The sequence below is a fragment of the Halichoerus grypus genome, chromosome 5, assembly GCF_964656455.1.
Source record: "Halichoerus grypus chromosome 5, mHalGry1.hap1.1, whole genome shotgun sequence".
Taxonomy (NCBI): Eukaryota; Metazoa; Chordata; class Mammalia; order Carnivora; family Phocidae; genus Halichoerus; species Halichoerus grypus.
In genome coordinates, this window is record NC_135716.1 from 169,373,752 (window position 1) to 169,395,471 (window position 21,720).

Consider the following 21,720-nt stretch of genomic DNA (forward strand, 5'->3'; position numbering starts at 1 on the left):
CCCTTGGAATGGAGCCTACTTAAGAGTCTCTCCCTCTCCTCTCCCCCATGCTTTCTCTCTCTCCACCTCTCTTAAAAAAAGAAGAAAATAAAACGAAGTCCCAAGTAACAAAAACACCCAAGACGTATATGCATTTTTAAGCCTTCCTATGATTTAACTTCATTTTTTTTTTCAAAGATTTTATTTATTTATTTGACAGAGACAGAGACAGCCAGAGCAGGAACACAAGCAGTGGGAGTGGGAGAGGGAGAAGCAGGCTTCCTGCTGAGCAGGGAGCCCGATGTGGGACTCGATCCCAGGACTCTGGGATCATGACCCGAGCCGAAGGCAGACGCTTAACGAATGGGCCACCCAGGCGCCCTAACTTCATGTTTAAAGAGCTGCAAAAGCTCGATGGGCTTTTAATGGACTTAATGCCGCTGTGGGGTGCTTTGATCTCTATCCCGTAAATGAAAAGCAAAGGTAGCACACCTAAACTCGGTCACAAATACCCAAAGCTAATAAAATTAATTATTAGTAATTAAATAAATATTTATTCTTTTACAGATATAAAGTACACAAAACCCAGAAACAACCTAAATGTCCAAGCAGGTGACTGGCTCAATAAATTACAGTGTATTAATTATTACAATTAAAGGTTCTGGCTATTAAATTAGATCTAAGAACAGGGAAAGATATCTAGATATAATAAGTTAAAAAGGGAGGCAACATACAGTTTGAGCTTATGCAGGTTTTTTGTTTTTTGGGGTTTTTTTGCCCTTTTAAACCAAAGATCCTTATAGACAGCACAGAAAAATTCTGAAGAAAAGCTTCCAGGAGTAAGACTAGGGATTGGGAGAAGAATTATACTTTTCCAAATTTTATACCTGTCTGTTTTACTATTGTACTGTAAAGATCTATTAACTATTTAAAAGAAAATTAAGTTTTAAGAAAGGACTTAACACCAAAAACCAAAAGTAATACTTCCTCCCCTTGAACAGATTTCTATGCAGGCACATATTTCTCCCATGTACGCTCACTACAAGGATGGAGATTTGTACTTGGAGTATTTTTCATGAGGATATAGACAGAAAACAGCTGGCTCCGTATCCGTACCAGATGAAGACTGCTGGTTCTGTCGCCTGTACTGACGTCTCTGCTGCACAGAATCTGCCGCGGCCATTTTGCCACCTTTATCTTCTTCTGAAAGATGGATGCATTTAGAAAGTGCTTCTTTAGTTATGCACACAGAAAACGTAACATACTTGAATTGGAAAATGGTCTCTTAAACCTCTATCTCATTGGGTCAAGCAATACAACTATATATATATATATATTTTTTCTTACAAAAAGCTTTAAAATGCGAATTTAAATGCTGATTTTAGACTATGTTCACCAAATGTAATCCAAATTTATTTACTATAGGTCACGCTAAGCGCTAAGGACTTTATAGGCATTATTTCAGTTAATCATAAAAAACCTGAAGGACAGTACTGTTATCTGCATTTCAGATGAAAGTAGTGAGGGTCAGATAAATGAAGTAATTAAACATAAACAAAAAACAGTTAAGTAGTGAAGCTGGGGATTCAAACCAGATTGGTCTCAACTTCAGAGCCATAGCTCTTAATCACTAAGTCATATCCTGTAATTATCTTTAACCAGAGGGGATGATGAAATGTGCCAAAAAATCTAATCCAGCTTAACAAAAAAACACACGAAAACTTACCCGACTCAGATAACTCTACTTTTCTAGGCTTAGGTGCTGGTGAAGGGGACTCTCTTTTCTCAGTACCTTTATGTTTTGTCACTAAAAAGAAGGAAAAAAAATACATATGTGGGAAAGCAAAACAAAACAACAACAAACAAAGCCACACAAGACACTGTCTTAACAGTACAACAGGTGTCACTATCCTTATAAAGAATTTGATAATTAAATAATAAATAATTTAATAATAAATTAAATGTTTGGTGAAAGCCTTGAAAAGCGCTATAATGATTTTTGAATCTGAAGATTCTCCCAAGAGAAATGCCAGTTAAGAGAAACTGGGAGTTGCTGTTTTGCAGCAAAAGCTTCGTGTAGAAGATATACGTAACATTCAACTCAGTAAAGCTCTGGGTGCTTAATCCCACAACCTAAAAACACATACACTCAACTACGGAGACATCATCAGCACAAGAATTTCCAAGCACCCAACTATACCTGGGTTCAGAAAAGTTATAAAACTGATAAATGGTTAAGAAATAGATCTGATGAGGGCCGCCTGGGTGGCTCAGTCGGTAAAGCGTCTACCTTCGGCTCAGATCATGATTCCAGGGTCCTGGGATCGAGTCCCACATCAGGCTCCCTGCTCTGCGGGGAGCCTGCTTCTCCCTCTGCCTCTGCCTCTCTCTCTGTCTCTCATGAATAAATGAATAAAATCTTAAAAAAAAAAAAAAAGAAATAGATCTGATGAAATCTTCAGAGAAAGAGATTTGTTTTAGAGAAGAGGAATGAGCCACCAGGAGACTAAAGATTCTTTATGTACCAATACAACCTTCATAATAACATGAGAGATTTAAACTACCCATAAAAAAGTAAATCCTCGTAATACAAAAAATAAATACTAAGGCTGAAGGATTCTTTCCAAAGCTTAAAAGGAGGGGGGGGTGGAAGGGGCAGAAGCTCTGAAATACACCTAAGGTAGTAGGAGAGCTGTGAGTACCTTCTGAATTATCCAACTTCTCTTTTCCAAGTTGCATGGAAAATTATGGCAACTGTCTTTTGTATGCTTGCTGTATTATTAAGCAGTGCTAAGCACTGTCGCTAGTATTAACCCCCATTTTACAGGAGGAGAAATCTGAGGCTTAAAAAGAAGTAACTTCAACTGAAGTCACATAAGATAATTAAAGTGACTAGGATCTGAACCCAAGACTATTTCTAGAGCACAGCTTTAATTTCCAATTAACCAGCTCAATTGATAATATCCATCCACTATTTCAACTAAAATCAAAAGTATATACAGATATAACCACCGATCTTACCACAGATTAACCTGAAACATCATTTGAGACCATGCTGCTAAGAACTCAATTTGAAGACAATATGATCCCCTGAGGGTCCTTATTTATCTTTTTTGTTTGATTAAAGCAATTACTATGGGATGTTTACCCAGAATGTAGATACATTTCTTTTAACACACTCATACTCAGAATTCTGTAAAGCCTTATTCTAAGGGGCAGTAACTAAGAGAGCTAGTGATCTGAAACAGAAATCTCATCTTTGCTAAAGTAGTCAAACTGAAGAATTTACAATACTTTTTTTTTTTTTAAGATTTATTTGAGAGAGTGAATGAGAGCAAGCAAGGAGGGGTGGAGCAGAGGGAGAGAGAATCACAAGCAGACTCCCTGCTGAGCAGAGAGCCCAATGTAGGGCTTGATCTCACAACCCTGAGATCATGACCTGAGCCAAAATCGAGTCGGGTGCTTAACTGACTGAGCCACCCAAGTGCACCCCTCCCCTTTTTTAAACCACGATACTTTTTAAATGACCTGCATTTTATTAATGATTCTACCTAATAAGTAAGCGTTTTCAACAAAACACTGGATTCGGTAAAAAAACGGTTAAAACCTAATTAGTTATTGTGAAACATGGCAGCAAAAGTGCATTTAAAACTTGTATTTTAACAAATTCAAAGAAATAAAATACAAATGCTTTTAAACTTTTAAGGATTTGAGGCTATTTTTCTGGGTCAGTATTCTCCACTTTAAAGTGTCAGTTAATCTTCAATTCTTGAAATGTTAGTAAAGGCATCCAGTTATCTATAAACCCCACATGTTCAAGTTACCACCTAAGAGAACTGGGTTCCAAAATTTGTGTTTGGAAGCAAACTGAATGTCAGAATGAATTTTCCTCAAAGACACATTAAAAATTTGGCTATGTCTGCAAGACAGTTGACAAATGCCAACTGAATAAACACAACTGAACTAGAATATACACATTTTTCCCCCACAGAAATACATAATTACAATTTTATCCTGATCCAATCTCTCATGAATGGCTTAGCTAAAGTCTACTGTCAAAATACTCATACCATTAGAACAAGTATCTATTATATACCCCAGGCTGGTTTAAATATGATTGAATCGTAGTACTAACAGAGTTAATGTTTCATCTGGATGTGTTTATCTAGATGAGATTTTATAGTTTATTATGTTAATGTTTTATTTTTAGTATTCAAGGGGCAAAATCATTCTAGCATAAAGTCAGAAATCTTCTAAGTCAAATGAAAAACCAAAATTTTAAATTTACTTCAGTAGTCCTATTAATTATTAATCTCCTAGACTTGTCCAAACGATCCCATGTAAAGATAAGTCACTGTTACCAGAATTGGTGAAATCATCATTGTCTACAGAATACAATTTATAGGGTTAAACTGATCTCATCCTAAAATTACAATAGGTATAAATCCTCTGTAAACATATTTCATTAAATATCCCACTGATTTCAAAGCACTACTTTATGTACTAAGATAATCCCAATTTAACTGACACGCCACTGATTACAAAATGCTTCCTGAAGATCCTTTCAGATAAGAATGTACAGTATACTCCAATTTACCTCTAAATTCCCTCAAATACTTTCCCTGAATCCTTCCTACTCTATTTGCCCAATATTAAAAAGTCCTGACTGGTAACTACTACATGAAATATGTAAGTAAAATCTATTACACTTCAATGGTATCACTGATCTTATTAGCCATGGAGTATCATAAAAAGGAATTTCAGAAATCACATCACCAGGTATAGAAACTAAAGAACTTCACCCTGCCCTCCATCTCCCACCTCTAGCCATTAAAACAACATTCTGGGATAGGAAAGTTGGGCAAAGTATACATTTTTCTACTGGGAAATGAGAACCCAAATTTTAGTCCTGGCTGGTTGACCTTGACCAAATCACTTAACCTGAGAACCGGTTTCTTGATAACAATCTCTAAAGTCTGTTCTACCTCTGAAATTTCATCACACAGACTAGGATCATTTTACTATAAAATGTTATTTCCAAGTAGTTAGAGCCAAATTCAGCTTCAGCAGACACAAGGCTGTCTCTGACCATGTTGCCTACCGTGCGTCCTCTTTGGCTATGTTTTGTTTGGACATGGAAAACCTGTCCCAGAATCCATAGGAATATAACTAGTTCTTTGTCTTCCACCATGACTTATTTCTCTATGCGCATATCTGCTTTAATTTTTTTTTTTTTTTTTTGAAAGCAGTGGCCCACTCCCCTTGACAGTGTATCAGAACACAAGAGGTTGGTTCCTAGGTAGACTCTGAAAAAAGTTAATTCTTAGCAACCTATTTTAACAAAGATTCAGTCCTCCCGTTCAGATACTTTTATTACTCTTTGGCTATAATGTAAATAGAAAAATCCTAACTTGATGTGTTTTTGTAAAATAAAAGGTGGGTAATATTTTTTCACTAGAGAGCTTTCTGGCTCCAGATGAAGGGAAAAAAAATATTCAAAAATACAAACACTTCACAGAAAAAGAAAAAAACTGGTTAGGACAATGGGCATCAGATTTGGACAAGGTGGCTGGAAACTACTGAAATTGTCCTAATTTTGAACAAAAGGTAATATGGGACATGAGGTTATGAAAATAAGTGACCCTAAGGCCCCCTCCCATACTTAAATTAAGTCTGAACTTGGAAGACCCAAATGTGTCTATTCTCATCCAGCTGTCTGTCTAGGTATAAAGAGCCAATGTAACAAAAATGACCACATATAAAATTATATAGTCACCAAACTAATCTGTTAAAATTCAGAAAATAATCTACACATTACTCTTTACAGATCAGCATTATCTGCCAGTCCCGTCACTCTGATGGCTTGTCTATACCTCAATAAACAGTCAAAATTTTGCCCATCCCCATTTTCTTTTTCTAACCTAAAAATTTAGATGTGATCAGAGCAAGCCCAGTATAAATCAACTTACGGACTGCTTCTCAAAAACCAATTACTATAGTAGCTTTTAGGATTTCCCCTCCCCCACTACTCACCCTTCAGGCTATCATCTCAGCCCTAAACACCAGAGGCCCAAAGCAAACAGATCCTACTGCTTTTCTCCTTGTGTATTTATGCTAAAGGAACAGACCCCAATACACCACAACCTTCACTCAGACTAACAGAGCATTCTACTTGCCTGGCAGGATCACAGATCATAAATTCCTCAGAAATCAATCTGCAGAATAAACCAAGGACAACACTCAGAAGAACCCTGCCTAGAGCCTAAATTAATAAACAAATCAGCTTTTAAGAGGACACCATGTTCTTCCCTAAAGAGCACAATGTGGCCAAGAAAGAATTAAAACAATATGAAGTCCTCAAATAAGATATCAAACAAAAAAATCTTCAGGGGAAAAAAGTTAACCAGTCTTCATAGTAATAAAATGATCCCTTATCATGACAACACAAACTTTGGTAAGTTACCCCAACCCAGCCCATGGCTGGTAATGTATTTCTCCACCTACTTGATGCCAGAGGGCAAATGCTAAAAACAAAACACATTTACATGCAAACTCTACTGCAACAAACCCTAAGAACTTAGAGCAGAAAAGAAAAGGTGATAAGCAAATTTACAAAGAATATCACATACAAAATTTTACCCAGCTACTTCACACCCTGAAGGGGGAGGGGCAGCAGGGGCAGCAACAACTGACTGGGGACTTTGGAGTCAAATGAAGAACAAACATTATTTTTATGCGTCTGATTTTTACCTTTACCTGAAGTTCTCCCTGGAGAGACAGAAACACGACTTTTTCTCGTACGGTTTGACTGCTGGGGTGTTGGGGAATGACGAGTTTTTGGCGGTGGAGTTGCTGGAGGTGATGGCCTATGCCTTCGCCTGGGAGGACTTGCTGAAGGAGATAACCTACGAGTTTTTCGAGGGGGGCTGGATGTCCTCTTAGGAGGCTTCTTTGGCGGTGACCGGGAACGGGACGAAGAGGATGATGAGCTACTTCCAGACAAGGATGCTGATGAACGCCTTCTTCTGTGGAATAAAGTATTTGCATTCATTAACTGCGTATTTGTCAAGAGGGACCTTATAGGTATGTACAGTTTACACAAAAATATAGCTATTTTTATCCAACTTTTGAGTTTATGTAGCTAAGCACATAATAAGTTTAAAAAAAAAAATGGGAAACAAAACCACAACCTAGGACAGGAAACAGCTAGTTCTGAGACTAAATATGAATAACTTATTCTGATAAGTGCTTCTCTTTGAGTTGTCTTTCCAGCTATAAAATATGTCACGTTGAGTGCTATAATATGGTATTAATATGGTAACTAACCAGTCTCTTTCTTCCTTAGGAAAATCATCACTGTTTGGAGTTTGCATACAAAATTTGGGTGGCAAAGTATTTTCTACTTGATAGCAAAATGTCCAACAACCTTTAGGTTGCAACTTTTTAAAAAAAGATGTGCAACTGGGTTTGGAATTCATTTAGCTACATAAACTTAGAAGCAGGGGCCTCTCGAATTCTGCGGCAAAATTTGTGGTAAGTTTTGTTGCAATTATGTGTACCTGCAGAATTCACCTTTGGCGGAAGAATTCCTGAGAACCTGAAAAAAAGAAACCCTACCTTAAGTGTGAGATAGAAACTGGCTGAAAGGGAATCTTACACAATCTGCAAAATATTTTGACTGCTAAATGGCTCAGTAAGCACAATTAAAACACAGTTTGCAAAACTCCAATATAAGAAATAGCTGTTTCCACTAATCTTGTACTAGAAAGCACCAGCATTACTTTTCTCCTAAAAAAGAATAACCAATTTTAGAAGTGTGATGCCTAAATCAACTGACCATTTATGCCATTAGTGTCATTTGTCAGTAGTAACATCAAGTCTATCATTTTTAGCAGTAGTCATAAAAATGGTTCATTTTATCACAACAACCCCCTCCCCAAATATTTTCTTTTGAAAAAATACGGGACTTTGAAAACCCTGACTGCAGAAACAGAAAATCATGGAGTTTGGTATCTCCCCTCTCTATTTCCAAGTAGATTCATATCCCTGCAAAAATCTCAAAGACTCAAACACAAAAAATTCTGTGCTAGGTATAATCCGAAGCACAATAATCACAGCTCCTTCTAAGGAGGTAAAGAAGGCCCTAAACTCTGCTACCAGTGCACCAGGCCTCTACTTTGGGCAGATTTAGCACCAATCTTTTTGTTAAAATATTAGGTCCAAAAATTTTAACCTCATGCCAATTTTAAAATGATTTTTAAGAAAAGAACATTGGTACTGACAGGGTTACTTTTGTGTCTAATCTTTTCAAAAGTACCTAGACATCAAACTGCTAAAAATGGCTATATCCATGGAATGGGATTATGGGTAACTTTCCCTTTGTTATTTGTTTGAAATTTTATACACATTCGTTTCTATAATGAGAAAAAAAACATTTAAAACAAAAATATAACTGCAAATAGGTTATTTTAATATTGGTAAAAGTAGCTTACTGGCTCTGTGGTCATCTGCTTTTCAGAAGCCAGTGATAATGAAAAACCAAAGGAAGAGGGAAGGTGGCAAATTCCCTTATCCCTAGGAGATCTTGGGATCTAAAAGGGTAAGTTAACACGAAGTATCAGTAAAATGGTCAATTTGTCTTCCCCCCAACACTGCACGAGCACTGCTTTTCATTGCAATTAAACCTCAAACGAGAGGCTCCTTAGAAGGCCATCACCTACTTATCACTCACGAGGTCTTTATTCCAGGGGGACACTAATTCAAACATTAGCCTAAAGCAAATGTGGTGCACTTTCAAGTACTGACACTTCCAAATTAAAGAAGAAAAAGAAAAAAAGGACAGGAAAGGAAAGGAAAAAAAAACAAGAAAAAAGAAAGCCCTCACCGTCTCACTGGAGATCTACTCCTTCTATGCCTGGGTGGAGGCGGCATTCGTCTTGGTGGGGTTCTTCTTCGAGGAGATGGTCGCCTTCTCGGACTTGGCCTCCTTCTAGGTGAGTATGATCTGCCATAACAAACAGAATTAGGGCCTGAATAAACAAGAGCAAGGAATGAATTCCTTGCCACAGTTTTCTCAACAGCTATATTTTAAAAATGGACTTCAAGGCATACAATTTTCCATTTATGTAGAGATTTTTATGGTGCACAGAAAGTGTCCTCAAATTCTCTCTGTAAGTCCAAAGAGTAGCATTTGTACTAAATGCTCTCTACTGCTCTGAAATTATCTAATTCTACCCAGAGAGTAACATGTAAAACTCAAGAACTACATAGATCTTGAAGCCACAGCTCACCTTGATCGGGATCTATGACGCCGTCTAGGTCGAGTATGAGAAGGAGAGCGAGACCGTGTCCGGGATCTTGATTTGGAACGTGACCGTGATCTTGGTCGGGTCTTCTCCTTCTCCTTTTCTTTTTTGGAATTTTTCTCTGGAGAAGGTTCTTTAGGCTCTGGTACAGGTTCAGGTTTGGGAACCTTCAGGATGTCACTGTAGAAACAAAAAGCTTATTTTTTCCCTTCTGTAGCTCAGACTCCTAAGTCATAATACAATGATGTAATAAGGTTATTTTTCTCTAAAATGTTTTCAAAATCCATGAAGACCTCTTAGCTCCAAAAAGATACATACACATGAAAGTTAAAGAGCAGTGAACTGCAAATAGGTTATTTTAATATTGGTAAAAGTAGCTTACTGGCTCTGTGGTCATCTGCTTTTCAGAAGCCAGTGATAATGAAAAACCAAAGGAAGAGGGAAGGTGGCAAATTCCCTTATCCCTAGGAGATCTTGGGATCTAAGATCAACTTAACTCAAACCCAACCAGTTTAGATGCAGACAGATCCCACCACAGAGTTTGTCAGGTAGTCTAGGTATTCCAGAAAAATGACTAGTGCAATTAAAGTGAAAGTTAAAAGAGCAACTAACAATTCTAACCATATACATTTTTAAGAGTACAAAGTCATCCACAGTATTGGGAAAAAAGCAATTTACAATACATAAAATATCTGAAACAATACAACCAACCCATAGCAGTGGTCACCTTTAGGGTCTTTTACAACTCTCCTGTAGAACTGAAATCTTTTCAACAAGCTGATTTTATGATTTAAGAAATATAAAAAGGGAAATAAGTTAATTTTATATTTGTAACTCAGAATTATTCTTTTTTTTTTTTTTTTAAGATTTATTTATTTATTTGAGAGAGCGAGAATGAGAGAGAGAGAGAGTACATGAGAGGGGGGAGGGTTAGAGGGAGAAGCAGGCTCCTCGCCGAGCAGGGAGCCCAATGCGGGACTCGATCCAGGGAGTCCAGGATCATGACCTGAGCCGAAGGCAGTCGCTTAACCAACTGAGCCACCCAGGCGCCCCTGTAACTCAGAGTTATTCTACTGGCAGTCAGTCAATAATAGCCTAAAACTGTGATATTTATAAATGAATTTTTATATACTTGCCTAGTAGAAGTGGCCTCTTGTACTGAAGGTTCTTTTACTTTCACTGATGGTTCTGGGAGCTCTGGAGTTTTTTCCTTCTTTTCCGGAGCAGGGGAAGGACTCCGGCTCTTGGTTCTGTGACGGGGAGATCGAGAATGACTGCGCTTTCTCTCTCTCCTGACAGGGGAAGATCGTCTTCTAGGGGAAGGAGATCTGGATTTGCGTCTAGGATGAAAGTAATTTTTTTCAGGTTTTTGAATCATGTGGATTGGGAGAGAGAGTCAAAGGGCAAAGTGAGAATTAATCTTTTTAAATACACCACTGCTCCTTATACCTGAGAAATTCCTTGTGAAAATAAAGTATCCTGTCGTATTTACTTAACAGGGGATGGGCCAAAAAAACCCCAGAAAGGCAAGCAAACAAAGGGTAACAACATTCTCCGATACACCAGTTGTAAGAGGAAAGCATTGACCTAAGACACTAGATTTAGTCTTAATCATTCCCAGAGACGAGACCAAAGACCAACTTTTCAGAGGAAGAGGATGCTTGAAAGTAAAGAGAAATTCCATAATAACAACTCAAACCCAACCAGTTTAGATGCAGACAGACCCCACCACAGAGTTTGTCAGGTAGTCTAGGTATTCCAGAAAAATGACTAGTGCAATTAAAGTAATACCCTCTTTGGAAGAGAAGAGAAATACGTCAAACCTACACAGCCTTTTTGAAAAGGAGAAGACCCCTTTCCTTTACAATAATAGTTTCCCTAAGTTGAAGTAAAACAGCAGGTCTGGTTCATCAATAGTGAAGTAGTTATCACAGTGATGTGCTTAACTCTAGAAATAGTACTGCTTCCCTGATAAGGAGGTTTTAATAGCAAATATACAAATTAAAATGAACAAAGAAATTTCCTCCTCCCTTTACTAATTCCAACAGATTTATGAAAAAATTAGCAGAACTCTAAAAATGAAAGCCTAGTAGAATTCTCACCTTTCACCACAAATACAGTAGAAGCTGAGTCGTAGGTTTAAAAATGGGAACCTAACCATAGTCTCATTGGAAGGAAGAAGAAAACAAATAAATGATCTGTTTTTGGTACAATACAACCATCTAAGAAAAGCAGAACAGGGAATTAGATAAGTATAATACGAATGGCTAATGGGCACAGATTTCTAATAAAAAGTAAAGAAAAGAGTTGGAGTAGATTAAAATAATTAAATGCCATATTTAAACAAATGCAATATGGAAGGCAAGTCTAGATTTTGATTTAGGAATTAAGAGTCGTATAATTCACCAAGATTTGAGAGACAATTATTATAGTCAAATGATCTGTCTCAAACAAAACAAGTGTTTTAGGCCAGAGACAAACCTTAGTCCACCATGAAAATTGTACAATGGAAGAAATTCTCTGAATAGTGCTGTTAGCTTCCTTTTTAACTATGCAACTTTCTACACACAGAATACTTTACTAACTAAAGTACTTGCGAAACAGGTATGCATGTGTCGTATTATACCTTCTTGGGCTTCGAGACCTTTCCCTTTTTTCTCTGCTGCTTTCTTTTTCTTCCTTATCCCTCTTATCCTTGTCTTCATCTTGCTTTTTCATAGAAGCCAACTTTTCTTGTTCAATCTGCAAAGATCAAGTTTTCAAAGTAAACAGAGCTGAACATTTGAGATCAACAAACAAATTGAAGACTTTGCACCTCTGATAAATACCAATGCTATAAACCATTTCATTGGCTTCTGCTTTCCAATAAGACTATTCTCAAGTTTACTTAAAAAAAAAAATCACTTTCACATTCATCTTATTCTTTTGTGATTTAACATACACTGCCAATGTGAAGAATCTGTGCTTACCTTTTACGTGGTTATTAAAGTTCAAATTTTCTTCTAAGTATGCACATATTAAAAAAAAAAATTTATCAGGCGCCTGGGTGGCTCAGTTAAGTGTCTGCCTTCAGCTCACGTCATGATCCTAGGCTCCTGGTGGAGTCCCACATCAGGCTCCTTGCTCAGCCGGGAGCCTGCTTCTCCCTCTGCCTGCTGCTTCTCCCTCTGCCTGCCGCTTCCCCTGCTTGCGCACGCTGACAAATAAATAAAATCTTAAAAAAAAATTTATCTACCAAATTACTGGACTCTGGAAAAATGACATTTTATTTATTTATTTTGGAGAGAGCACGCGCATGTGCACGAGCATGTGTGCACGGGGAGGGGAAAGGGCAGGAGGAGATGATGAGGGAGAGAAGCAGACACCCCGCTGAACACGGAGCTCCTAGGGGCTGGATCCCACGACCGTGAGATCATGACCTGAACCCGAAACCAAGAGTTGAGATGTTCAACCAACTGAGCCTCCCAGGTGCCCTGGAAAATGACATTTTAAACTCAATGTTTGGGTTGGGGGAAAGGAGTGGAGAATCAAAACTGAATGTTTGAATATATTACAGCAAAGCAAAACAACATGCTGATCCTAGCTCTAGGTCATGTAAAATTTAAAGTGTCTTAGCAGTCTGGATACTCTCTCAAATCAACATTACACAAAAGAGAAAAGGCTATTACTTGTCTCTGTTTTATTTCTTCTTTCTTCAGTTCTAGAAAAGCGGAAGGGATTCCAGCGATGTTTTCTTGTGCACTTAAGAGCAGGGGCCACAGTTCTCCCATAAATTCTCTAGCATTTTTTCCATTCAAAAACCCAGTCAGGTTGATTTGCATCATTTTGGAGTCTGGATTCTGCAAAAAGACATGACAGGAAGAGAAACAGGTTACTTCAAAACAAGCCAACCAACCCAACCTAAAACTCATTAAATTAGTATTTTTTAAGTCTACCATAGGGGCTTAAATACATATATATTGTTTACTACTTAAAAAATCCCTAATAGTTTCTCAGCAATATAATCTCTAGCACAGATTACCAAATTCTCTCTCACTCTACCAAAAGCATCAGAGCAGCCTGTTAATCCTTTGTGGATTTCGTAAGTATTTTTAGACTATGTGGCTGTTAGTGGGCCTTACTGACATTTATTAACTTTAAAAACCATCATGAACATCCACAAATTCCTGCATTTACTAAAGAAAATGTTTGCTTGCCTGGGAATTTTCCCCCAATGAGAAACTGAAAAAGTATATAAACTGTTCACTTCTCTAACACTGTAAGATAGCTTTCTATAAAGTATCTACCGTCCAGTTATGAAAACTAACAAGTTATGCATGCACTCTGTAACTTTTGAAGACTAAGCTGAAAGCCTGAATTCTATATAAGGAAAATCTATTATAACAATGCCTCAAATTCTCAACTGTCCACAAAGGGCTAAGAGGTCAAGTTTTCTCAAAAGTAACTGGGTTTTTAAATGCTAAATCTGTTGGTCAAGCAACAAGGTCCATATAACAAGCACAGCTCAATAGCACAAAGCAAGTACAGATTCCAGGTGTCTTCAGTTTCTTCTTGGAACCTTGGGGGTTTGGAATCGCCAAGTCCCCTGTAGAGAAAGATGTTCCCTTGGCTTGCTTCCGACTCCCTACTGCAACTCAACCACCTTGAGTTTAATGTTATATCATTTATCTAAATTGCAAAAGACGAACAAGCAATAATGAGTACACAACCACAAAAAAAGAAAAGATTGTTTAAAAAAGTTCTAAACTTTAATCTCATGCTCACTACAAGGGGAATACTACCAGATACTTAGGTTTTAAAAAAGCACTAAAATACAAATCAGTAAAGCATTTCTCCAATAAAATCTATCTTTAATCATCATTTTAAAAACGGTTTCCCATGTTCCTGTTTTCTAAGTAAAATGTATACATTTTAAAGGAAGTGCTTTCTTAAAATTAATCTTTAAAAATATTCAAAACAAAATGTAATTACCAAATTATTTTAAAAATAGAAATACCTTATCAGTTGAAATGCCAACTGTTCTGTCAAAACACAAGGGCGAACTCTTTGGGAAAAGGATTAACGTAAAGGTAAATTCACATTGGTATATTTGCCAAAAGGTCATATGGTACATCTTACTATCCCTTGGGTTGTTGTGGCAAAATAACAAACTATCTTATAATAAAACGGTTTCAAAACATCAATTCTATCATCATCTCATATTATCTCACGAATGAAGAAAGGAAATAACTATATTAACTGGTTCTAATAATGCTGCCAATTTATTTCAGTCTGAAGTTTAAGCATAATGTAAACAAAAAAGTCTGTGCCTAAAATGTTAATTGATGACTAGCTGACATGCAGCTACAACTAAAGACTTCAGTTACTTGATTATTTTAAAAACAATATCCAATCAAATCAGAATTGCCCCTCATGCTTCACATAAACGTCCATCTCATAATAGTATTTTTTAAAGAGCAGTGTATAGATTTACCCAATTGCTCTTTCCTGTTTGTGTTTTTTTGTTGTTGTTGTTGTTGATGTTCGGCCACTTTACACAACTCACCTCCAAACACACACTGCATCATCAAGGGAGTTGGGTCAGAGCGACATTGGGACACTCACTCTGCTGTGACCTAATAAGGTGATGGTGCTATACTTCAGACGCAAGGAATAACTTCCATTTTGGTTCAGGCCTTTTAAATCATAAATCACATTATCATTAGAAAATTGCTGTCAAAGTAACTTAACATGTAACAGCAAAATTACAAACAATAAGTTTGATTTTTCACCTGTGTAGCTTTCAAAACTATGTACCTTCACTAAACTTCCAGGCTTAATAGTTGTTTACAAAGTGAATTCTTTTCACAACAAACATTGTAAAATAACCCTCCTATATTTGTACTCCATAGAAAAATTCAGTTTCCATAGATTCACAAAATTATGTCACATATTCAGAAATAAGAGCCATTTGTGTATTATTACCTTCACTTCCAGCTGGTTGAATATAAACTCAATCACAACATCATCTTCAAACCCAAGGATTTCCGTTACTCGTTTTGTTATCCAAGGCTTTATAACCTCCAAATTTACTTTGCTCATGTCCACCTGATAAAACATGCAAGAAATTCTTGAGTACAAGGTTCATAATCCTAAAAGAAAGCTCACTTAAGAGTTTTGTCCAACCAAGTTCCTTTTAGCTTATGAAATTTTTTGGTGTAGCATGGTACAATTTGACTCATTCTTGTGTGGTTGTGCTATTCTGTGTGCGGTGTTGCTAAAGGTGGAAAATGTTTAATTAAAACAGTCCCAAAATGTTTGAATCAACTGTGCTATAAAAGGTGCAAAAACAGTTTTGGGAAGAATACCTTTTTTTCTAGGCATTCTGCAAATTTCAGCTGCTTCAGTAGCTTCTTCTGTTTGTTGCTGAACCGATTATCCTGTTCTGCACTTGTTCCCTGCAGGAAAAGAAACACATTTTAATTAAGAGTTCAAAGTTAAATGCCTACTTTTTATCAGCTAACGATGGCTATGACTTTTACAGTAGAGAACAGGGTGATCAAATAAATAGAAAACACCACAGCTAACATTCATAGGTGTAGAATGTATACTTTTTTCCCAATGAAGCGGACAATGAAAAAACTTGACTGTATTTAAAAATTACAAACAAAATATAAGCTCATGGTAACAAATCAAACACTATAGCAGTATACAACATAAAGCTAGCACCTCCCCCACAACCAAGTTTGATGTGTATCTTTTTACACCTTTTTCTATGTTAAAAGACTTTTAAGGTTTTGTATAAATGCGAACAAATTGAAATATTTACTATACTTAATATATACATCCAAACAAGACCATTAAATTTCATCCTCTTGTGACAACCAGTAGCATGCTTACAAAATTATTGTGGCAATGCATATAAACAGGGCGAAAAGGAAAAAGAAAACACCCTAGGACTCTGTCAGTTTTCACAACTTTAAGAACTTGGAATGCATGAAAAATACAGGTTTATCTTAATTAACTCACTTAATTGCAGCAATGACTTTGGAAAAATGAGAGCTTACAAATACTAATTGAGACCATTAAGTGATCATTAATTAGTCTGCATTTTGTCATTCCAACTGGACCAAATAACCAAAATAACTGGCTATGTGATGTGAAATCTACTGATTGCACTAAGTTGGCCACTGCCCCTTAGAAAGTGATCAAGAATTCTGTTTAGGAAGGTAAAGAACCTGGATTAGAACCCCAATTCTGCCAAGAACTTCAGCCATATGACTCAAAGTTCCTTAACCTCTGAGAATGTTTCCTTACTTGCTAAAATCTACTTTGCAAGGGCTGTGTATCTCAAAAATAATGTATGTAAAGTAACTGGCATGTGGCAGAAATTCAGCAAATGAAAGCTATCATTACTATCTGAACTGAAAAATTCAGTTTACTATCTGGTTGCCTGTACTAACAAGGTAACTCCCTAAATTCTTTTAACTGGAGTTTAAATCCAGTCAACTCCTCTAAGGAATAATAGGTAGTATATAAAAACCCACACCTTTTTCTTCCAGATTTTTACTAACACCAAAGCAAACGTTGTTTTAAAATTTATCAACCGCCTTGTTCTTTTTCTATTGGAACTCCCTTCCATTGGAAATAACAGCCAACAAAAATCCTAAGAATAGGCTTTTGTGTCAAAATATTACACTTGGATCACGGGAATATTGAGTACTTACTACAAAATACTTTGATGGAAATTAGAAAACGAGTTCATCAACAGAATGGAAATTTGATAAGCTCTCTCAATTGAGACTATCATCACAGAAATAACTACAGTATCGTTTGCACAGCCTACGAACAAACAACTGCCTATTTTAAGTAGGTGCTTGGAATAATCCTGGGATTTTTGATGAAAAACTAGTTGGCACAATTAAAGCCAATTAAAGAATTTCAATGTCGACTTTAGAACGTCAAGAGTTATGTTCTTTAAAGTCTTGGTCTTCCCCCTCTTCCAACTTTCCCTTTAAAAACACGCAAACTGCGAATTATACGCTCCAGGGAGTGGAAGGAGCCAACCTACGTTACATAAAGTATAGATTTTGACCAAAACCACTGGTCTCCATATGGTCCGTTCTGCATCAAAAGCATTCGCAAACTTTAGTCCTATTAGTGTCACTTCCCACCCATCTAGGTATCTACTCGGTAATCATTTCCTACAGGAGTGGAATATGGGACAAACAGGTTCCAGCAGTACCAGCCTGGTAAAGTCTGGGCCCTGAGCACCAACTTCGACGAGATAGCTTCCCCGCCTGCAGGTGTTGGACGCGCGGCCCCGGGAGAACCTAGGTAAGAGGCCCCTTTTCTCCAGCGGACTTCAAAACAGTAGAACAAACGCGGGTGGGGGGCGGTGTGCGGGAAGGAGAACTGATCCACCCCCGGCCCCTGCCTCCATACAAGTGCACGCTTTTTGTTGCGCCGGTTGCCCTTAGTCTCAGATTCAAACGTTCCAACTACCTATTATCGGAGTTCCCCTCCCTAAAGGAATATCAAATTGGGCGGGAGTTCCCGCGAACTCTGACCCCGCGCCTCCGCGAAGACTTAGGACGGGGTGGGGGGGGTGGATTCGGCGCTGCTCTCTCAAGAAAGCCGCTGAACGCCGTTTCCTGTCCTCCCTAACACGCTCTCCTGGGGCGGTACCCCCAAAACCGTACTCTCCAGAATCCTCCCTCCGCCAGTCACCTCAGGGCTTCCCTCCGGCCTCCCCACAGGGACTTCCTCCTCGCGGCCCAACTAGGCCCCAGGACGGGGCGGCGCGCGCGGCTCGGCCTGCAGGCCCCACCAGGCAGGCGGGCGGCGGGGTACCACTCCGGCCCATTCCCGCCGCCATTTTCCGGCGACCGTCGCTGCCGCGTAGGGGGGACGATCCCGGAGGAGGAGACTGCGCAGGGGCGCACCGGTCTCCGCCGCAGGGCAGGGGGGGAGCGTCCGCTGGCACGGAAGATCATCAGGATCTTCGAAGCCTCCCCTCGCTGGCCACAACCGTCCCGAGTTTAGGCTCCCCCCCCCGGGCCTTACCGATAAGCCCCTCACCTCACCCCAGATCCCCGCGCTTCTACTTACGCGGAAGAATCCCGCGTCCATCTTGCTGCCTCGCTCGGAGATCGCTCCCTATCCCAAAATACACCGCGCCGCCGCGACGGAGGGCGGGACCGGCAGGGAAAGCCGAGCGCCGGGACGCAGCGCGCGCCGCTCCACCCGCCCCTTCAGCCGACACGAGGCCGCGCCTGCTCAGTGCAGTGAGCACCCGCCACGCGTGCGCACGCGCGCCCAAGGGGCGGGCTGCTGCCGTCTCCGAGGCTCCCAAGTAGCCAGTCCGGGAGGAGCGTCTCGCGATCGCAGCCAATGAAAACAAGAGAGAGAGTCGTCGGGTCGCCCCGCCCTGCGAATCCTTTTGTGGCGCTCGATCAGCCTTGTTCGCGCAGCGTGACTTGACCCATCCTTCGACCCGTAGTGGAGGAGGCCTCCCGCCCTGGGGGTTCCATGGAGCGATTGAAGAGAAAGGCTGTTACCTCAGAGTGACGCGGGCGAGGCGGCTCGCGCGCGGAAGGGAGGCCTCCCGGGCTTTCGTGTCATCGTAAAAGTTGTGATTGTGTTGCTTTTACGAGTTTGCCAGTTATTAAGATCGACTCTAAAGCAGTCGAGCTGTATAGTATGAATGAAGTCTGCGCTGTGGCCGTTCCCTCGGGTTGCCCCCCATTTTCACAGCTCACTCGTTTGGGGAGGAAGCTGAAAATACCCGGCAGAAGAGTTTCGGCTTCGGCCGACGGGCAGGAAGCGGGCGAGAGAACCGTGGCCCTGAGCCTGGGCGTGGGCCTGGTGGGCCGCCCTGCCGCCTCGGCGCCCTGCCCTGGCCCGGAGGGCCTCCTGCATCGCGTGCAGGGCGCCCCATTGCCGCCCAGCGCCGGAAGGCGGGTGTCCCTCTGGCCATATTTCATAAAGTTACCCCCCCCAAACGCGCGCGCGCAGGCACTCCCACTCCCTCCTCCCGTTCCTGCTCTTGGCAGCACGCATCCCACTCCATACTGTGTATTTGTTCATCCCTGCGGCTTTAAATACCAGTTCTATGCTGGCAACTTCACGGACCTCTAGCTCAGACTTCTCTCCCGATCTTTAAACTCGTACAGGCAGCTTCCTGCTGGACGTTTCCACTTGGATTGACATCAGAAATTTAACCAGTCCAGGCATTGAACTCCTGATCCCTACCCTTCTCTCCCTCACTCCCCACACACCCCAGAAAACCCACCTGCTCCTCCCAGAGTCTTCGGTCTCAGTTGATGGCTACATCTTTTCCTTTGTTTAGGACACAAGCCTTGGTATTATCCTCGTCTTTTCTTTCCCTTTCATCCCACTTCCAGACTATCCGGAAACCCACACGGCTATAATCCTGGCTCGAGGCGCCGTCAACTTTTGCCTCAATTTCTGCACTGGCTTCCTAACAGGCCTCCCTGCTTCTGCCCTTGCCACTCAGTATCTACTCTAAATGCAGCGGAGTGACCCTATTAGAAAACCTTAGACATGTCACTCTTAAGCTCGAAACCTTCTCCAGAGTCCCTCATTTTTCTCAGAACAAAGGCTAAAATCCTGCCTGATGCTCCCCTATTTCTTCTTTGATCTCCTCCCTAGCACCCTAACACTCCTCACTGCCTGGGGACTTCCTAAGCTTGCTCTTGCTTCAAGACCTTTGCACTGGTTGTAACTTCTGCTTGGAATGCTCTACCCCCAGATACCTACTTGGCAAATTTCAAGGTTTTGCGTAAGTATCACCGAGTCAATGAGGTCTACTCTGTCCCACTGGAAATTGCTTACACACCCTCTCTGTACTCCTGATGCCTCTTAATCTACTGTTTTTTTTTTTTTCTCCTTAGCATTTACCACCCTGTAATATTTACCTATTTTTAATGTTTGTTTCTTATATGTTCCCCACACTAGAATGTAAACTCCTTAAAGTCAGGGCATTTGTCTTTTTTGCTCACAGATGTGTCCCTAGCACCAAGAACAGTGTCTGGCACATAGTAGAGGCTCAATAAAATTTGCTAAATGAACAACAGCTTTGTCAGGGGGTCAAAGATGGGGAAGTGACTGGCTTCCACAGAACAAGCCAGTTGACCAGATGGAACCGTGAAATCACAATGCCCCACATCTCACTGATGATTCTCACTGGTTCTGATCAGTCTTTGTGTTTTGTATCTTTTCTTTACTGTCTCTGCCCTTTTGCTGCCAATCCCATAAATTTTGGCTTTCCTTGCAGTTCTGCCATTGACCCTTTTTACTTTTCACTCAATAAAGATGACCTATCTGTCCTCTCCTGGTTTCAATGACCACTTCATCTCCCAAACCTATTTATCTCAGACACAGTTCTGCCCCAGACCTTTATGTGCAACTTCTTATTACAGTCACTTGGGATGTCCTGTAGATACCTCACACTCAACACGTCCCAAACTGAATTCATCTTTTCACTTGCCTCAACCCTCTGCTTTCCCATTCTTAATAAATGAGCCTACCTTTCTCCCTGTCATCATTCTTCTCTCTTCTTCGTATTCTACAACCACCAGATCTTGCCTTTCATTTCTGTTGCCTTCCTTCTAGCCCCATTGCCTCTTTAATTTAATTTGGATTACTGTCTGGGTCATTGCAGCAACAACCTGTTAACCATTTCCTCTCCCTTCAAGGTTGATGTCTCTACCCTATATCGAGAGTAATTTTCTTTTTTAAAAAAAGGTTTTATTTATTTGAGAGAGAGAGTGCGCGTGAGCATGAGCAGGGGGGAGGGGCAGAGGGAGAGAGACAGCAGGCTCCATGCTTAGGGTGGAGCTTGACTCAGACTCGGGCTGCATCCCAGGACCCCGAGATCATGACCTGAACCAAAGTCAGATGCTTAACTGACTGAGCCACCCAGGCAGCCCTCAAGAGTGATTATCTAAGATAATAATCTTGATCCTTTCACTCCCCAACTTAAAACCTTTCTGTGGCTCCCCATTGTCCTCTAGATAAAGCCTAAGCTAGTTACTGTGGCTTATAAAACCCCTTATGATTTGTTTACTTCTGCCTTCTTCAGACTCATCTCATGGACCAAGCCTCTCCCTGCACACATCCTTCACTTCTAAGCTGCAGCCACATTGAACTACAGATGTGGTCTAGTTATGAACAAGTTAGGTTTCAAAGTCAGTTTCTTGCCTACACATTGGTAAACCTACAGTTACTAAGAGGTGACTCAAATAACACTTCCCCTAACGAGCCTTTCCCGACCAGCCTTCTGAAAATAGCAGAAGACTCTCCCCACTCATTCTACCATACCTTGCTTTATTTTTTCTTCATAGCACTTAATAACAGTTGACATTGTTACCTATTTTGTTTATGTGCTTACTGTTTTTGCCCCCATTAAAAACAAAAATGAAACTTTATGAAT

The 21,720-nt window shown here is 40.0% G+C and overlaps 1 protein-coding gene across 8 annotated transcripts in view; it reads right to left on the minus strand.

Moving 5' to 3' along the window:
• Positions 1-18,532, minus strand: part of SRRM1 (serine and arginine repetitive matrix 1) — a 30,531-nt gene extending 11,999 nt beyond the window's left edge. For 2 of the 8 annotated variants that reach the window (XM_036088986.2, XM_036088981.2), the window contains exons 1-11: positions 18,375-18,532; positions 15,632-15,721; positions 15,249-15,371; positions 12,953-13,123; positions 11,911-12,026; positions 10,421-10,624; positions 9,270-9,464; positions 8,864-8,983; positions 6,730-7,004; positions 1,706-1,786; positions 1,096-1,182 (exon numbers count right to left, since the gene is read on the minus strand). In XM_036088986.2, coding sequence (XP_035944879.1) covers positions 1,096-1,182; positions 1,706-1,786; positions 6,730-7,004; positions 8,864-8,983; positions 9,270-9,464; positions 10,421-10,624; positions 11,911-12,026; positions 12,953-13,123; positions 15,249-15,371; positions 15,632-15,721; positions 18,375-18,395 — 1,483 coding nt within the window. In that variant the 5' untranslated portion in view covers positions 18,396-18,532. Of the gene's footprint in view, positions 1-1,095; positions 1,183-1,705; positions 1,787-6,729; positions 7,005-8,863; positions 8,984-9,269; positions 9,465-10,420; positions 10,625-11,910; positions 12,027-12,952; positions 13,124-14,829; positions 14,960-15,248; positions 15,374-15,631; positions 15,722-17,993; positions 18,130-18,374 lie in introns of those variants that run through there. The other 6 variants (XM_078073624.1, XM_036088985.2, XM_036088983.2 and 3 more) reach the window with 6 other exon arrangements.
• Between the last annotated feature and the right edge of the window lie 3,188 nt (positions 18,533-21,720).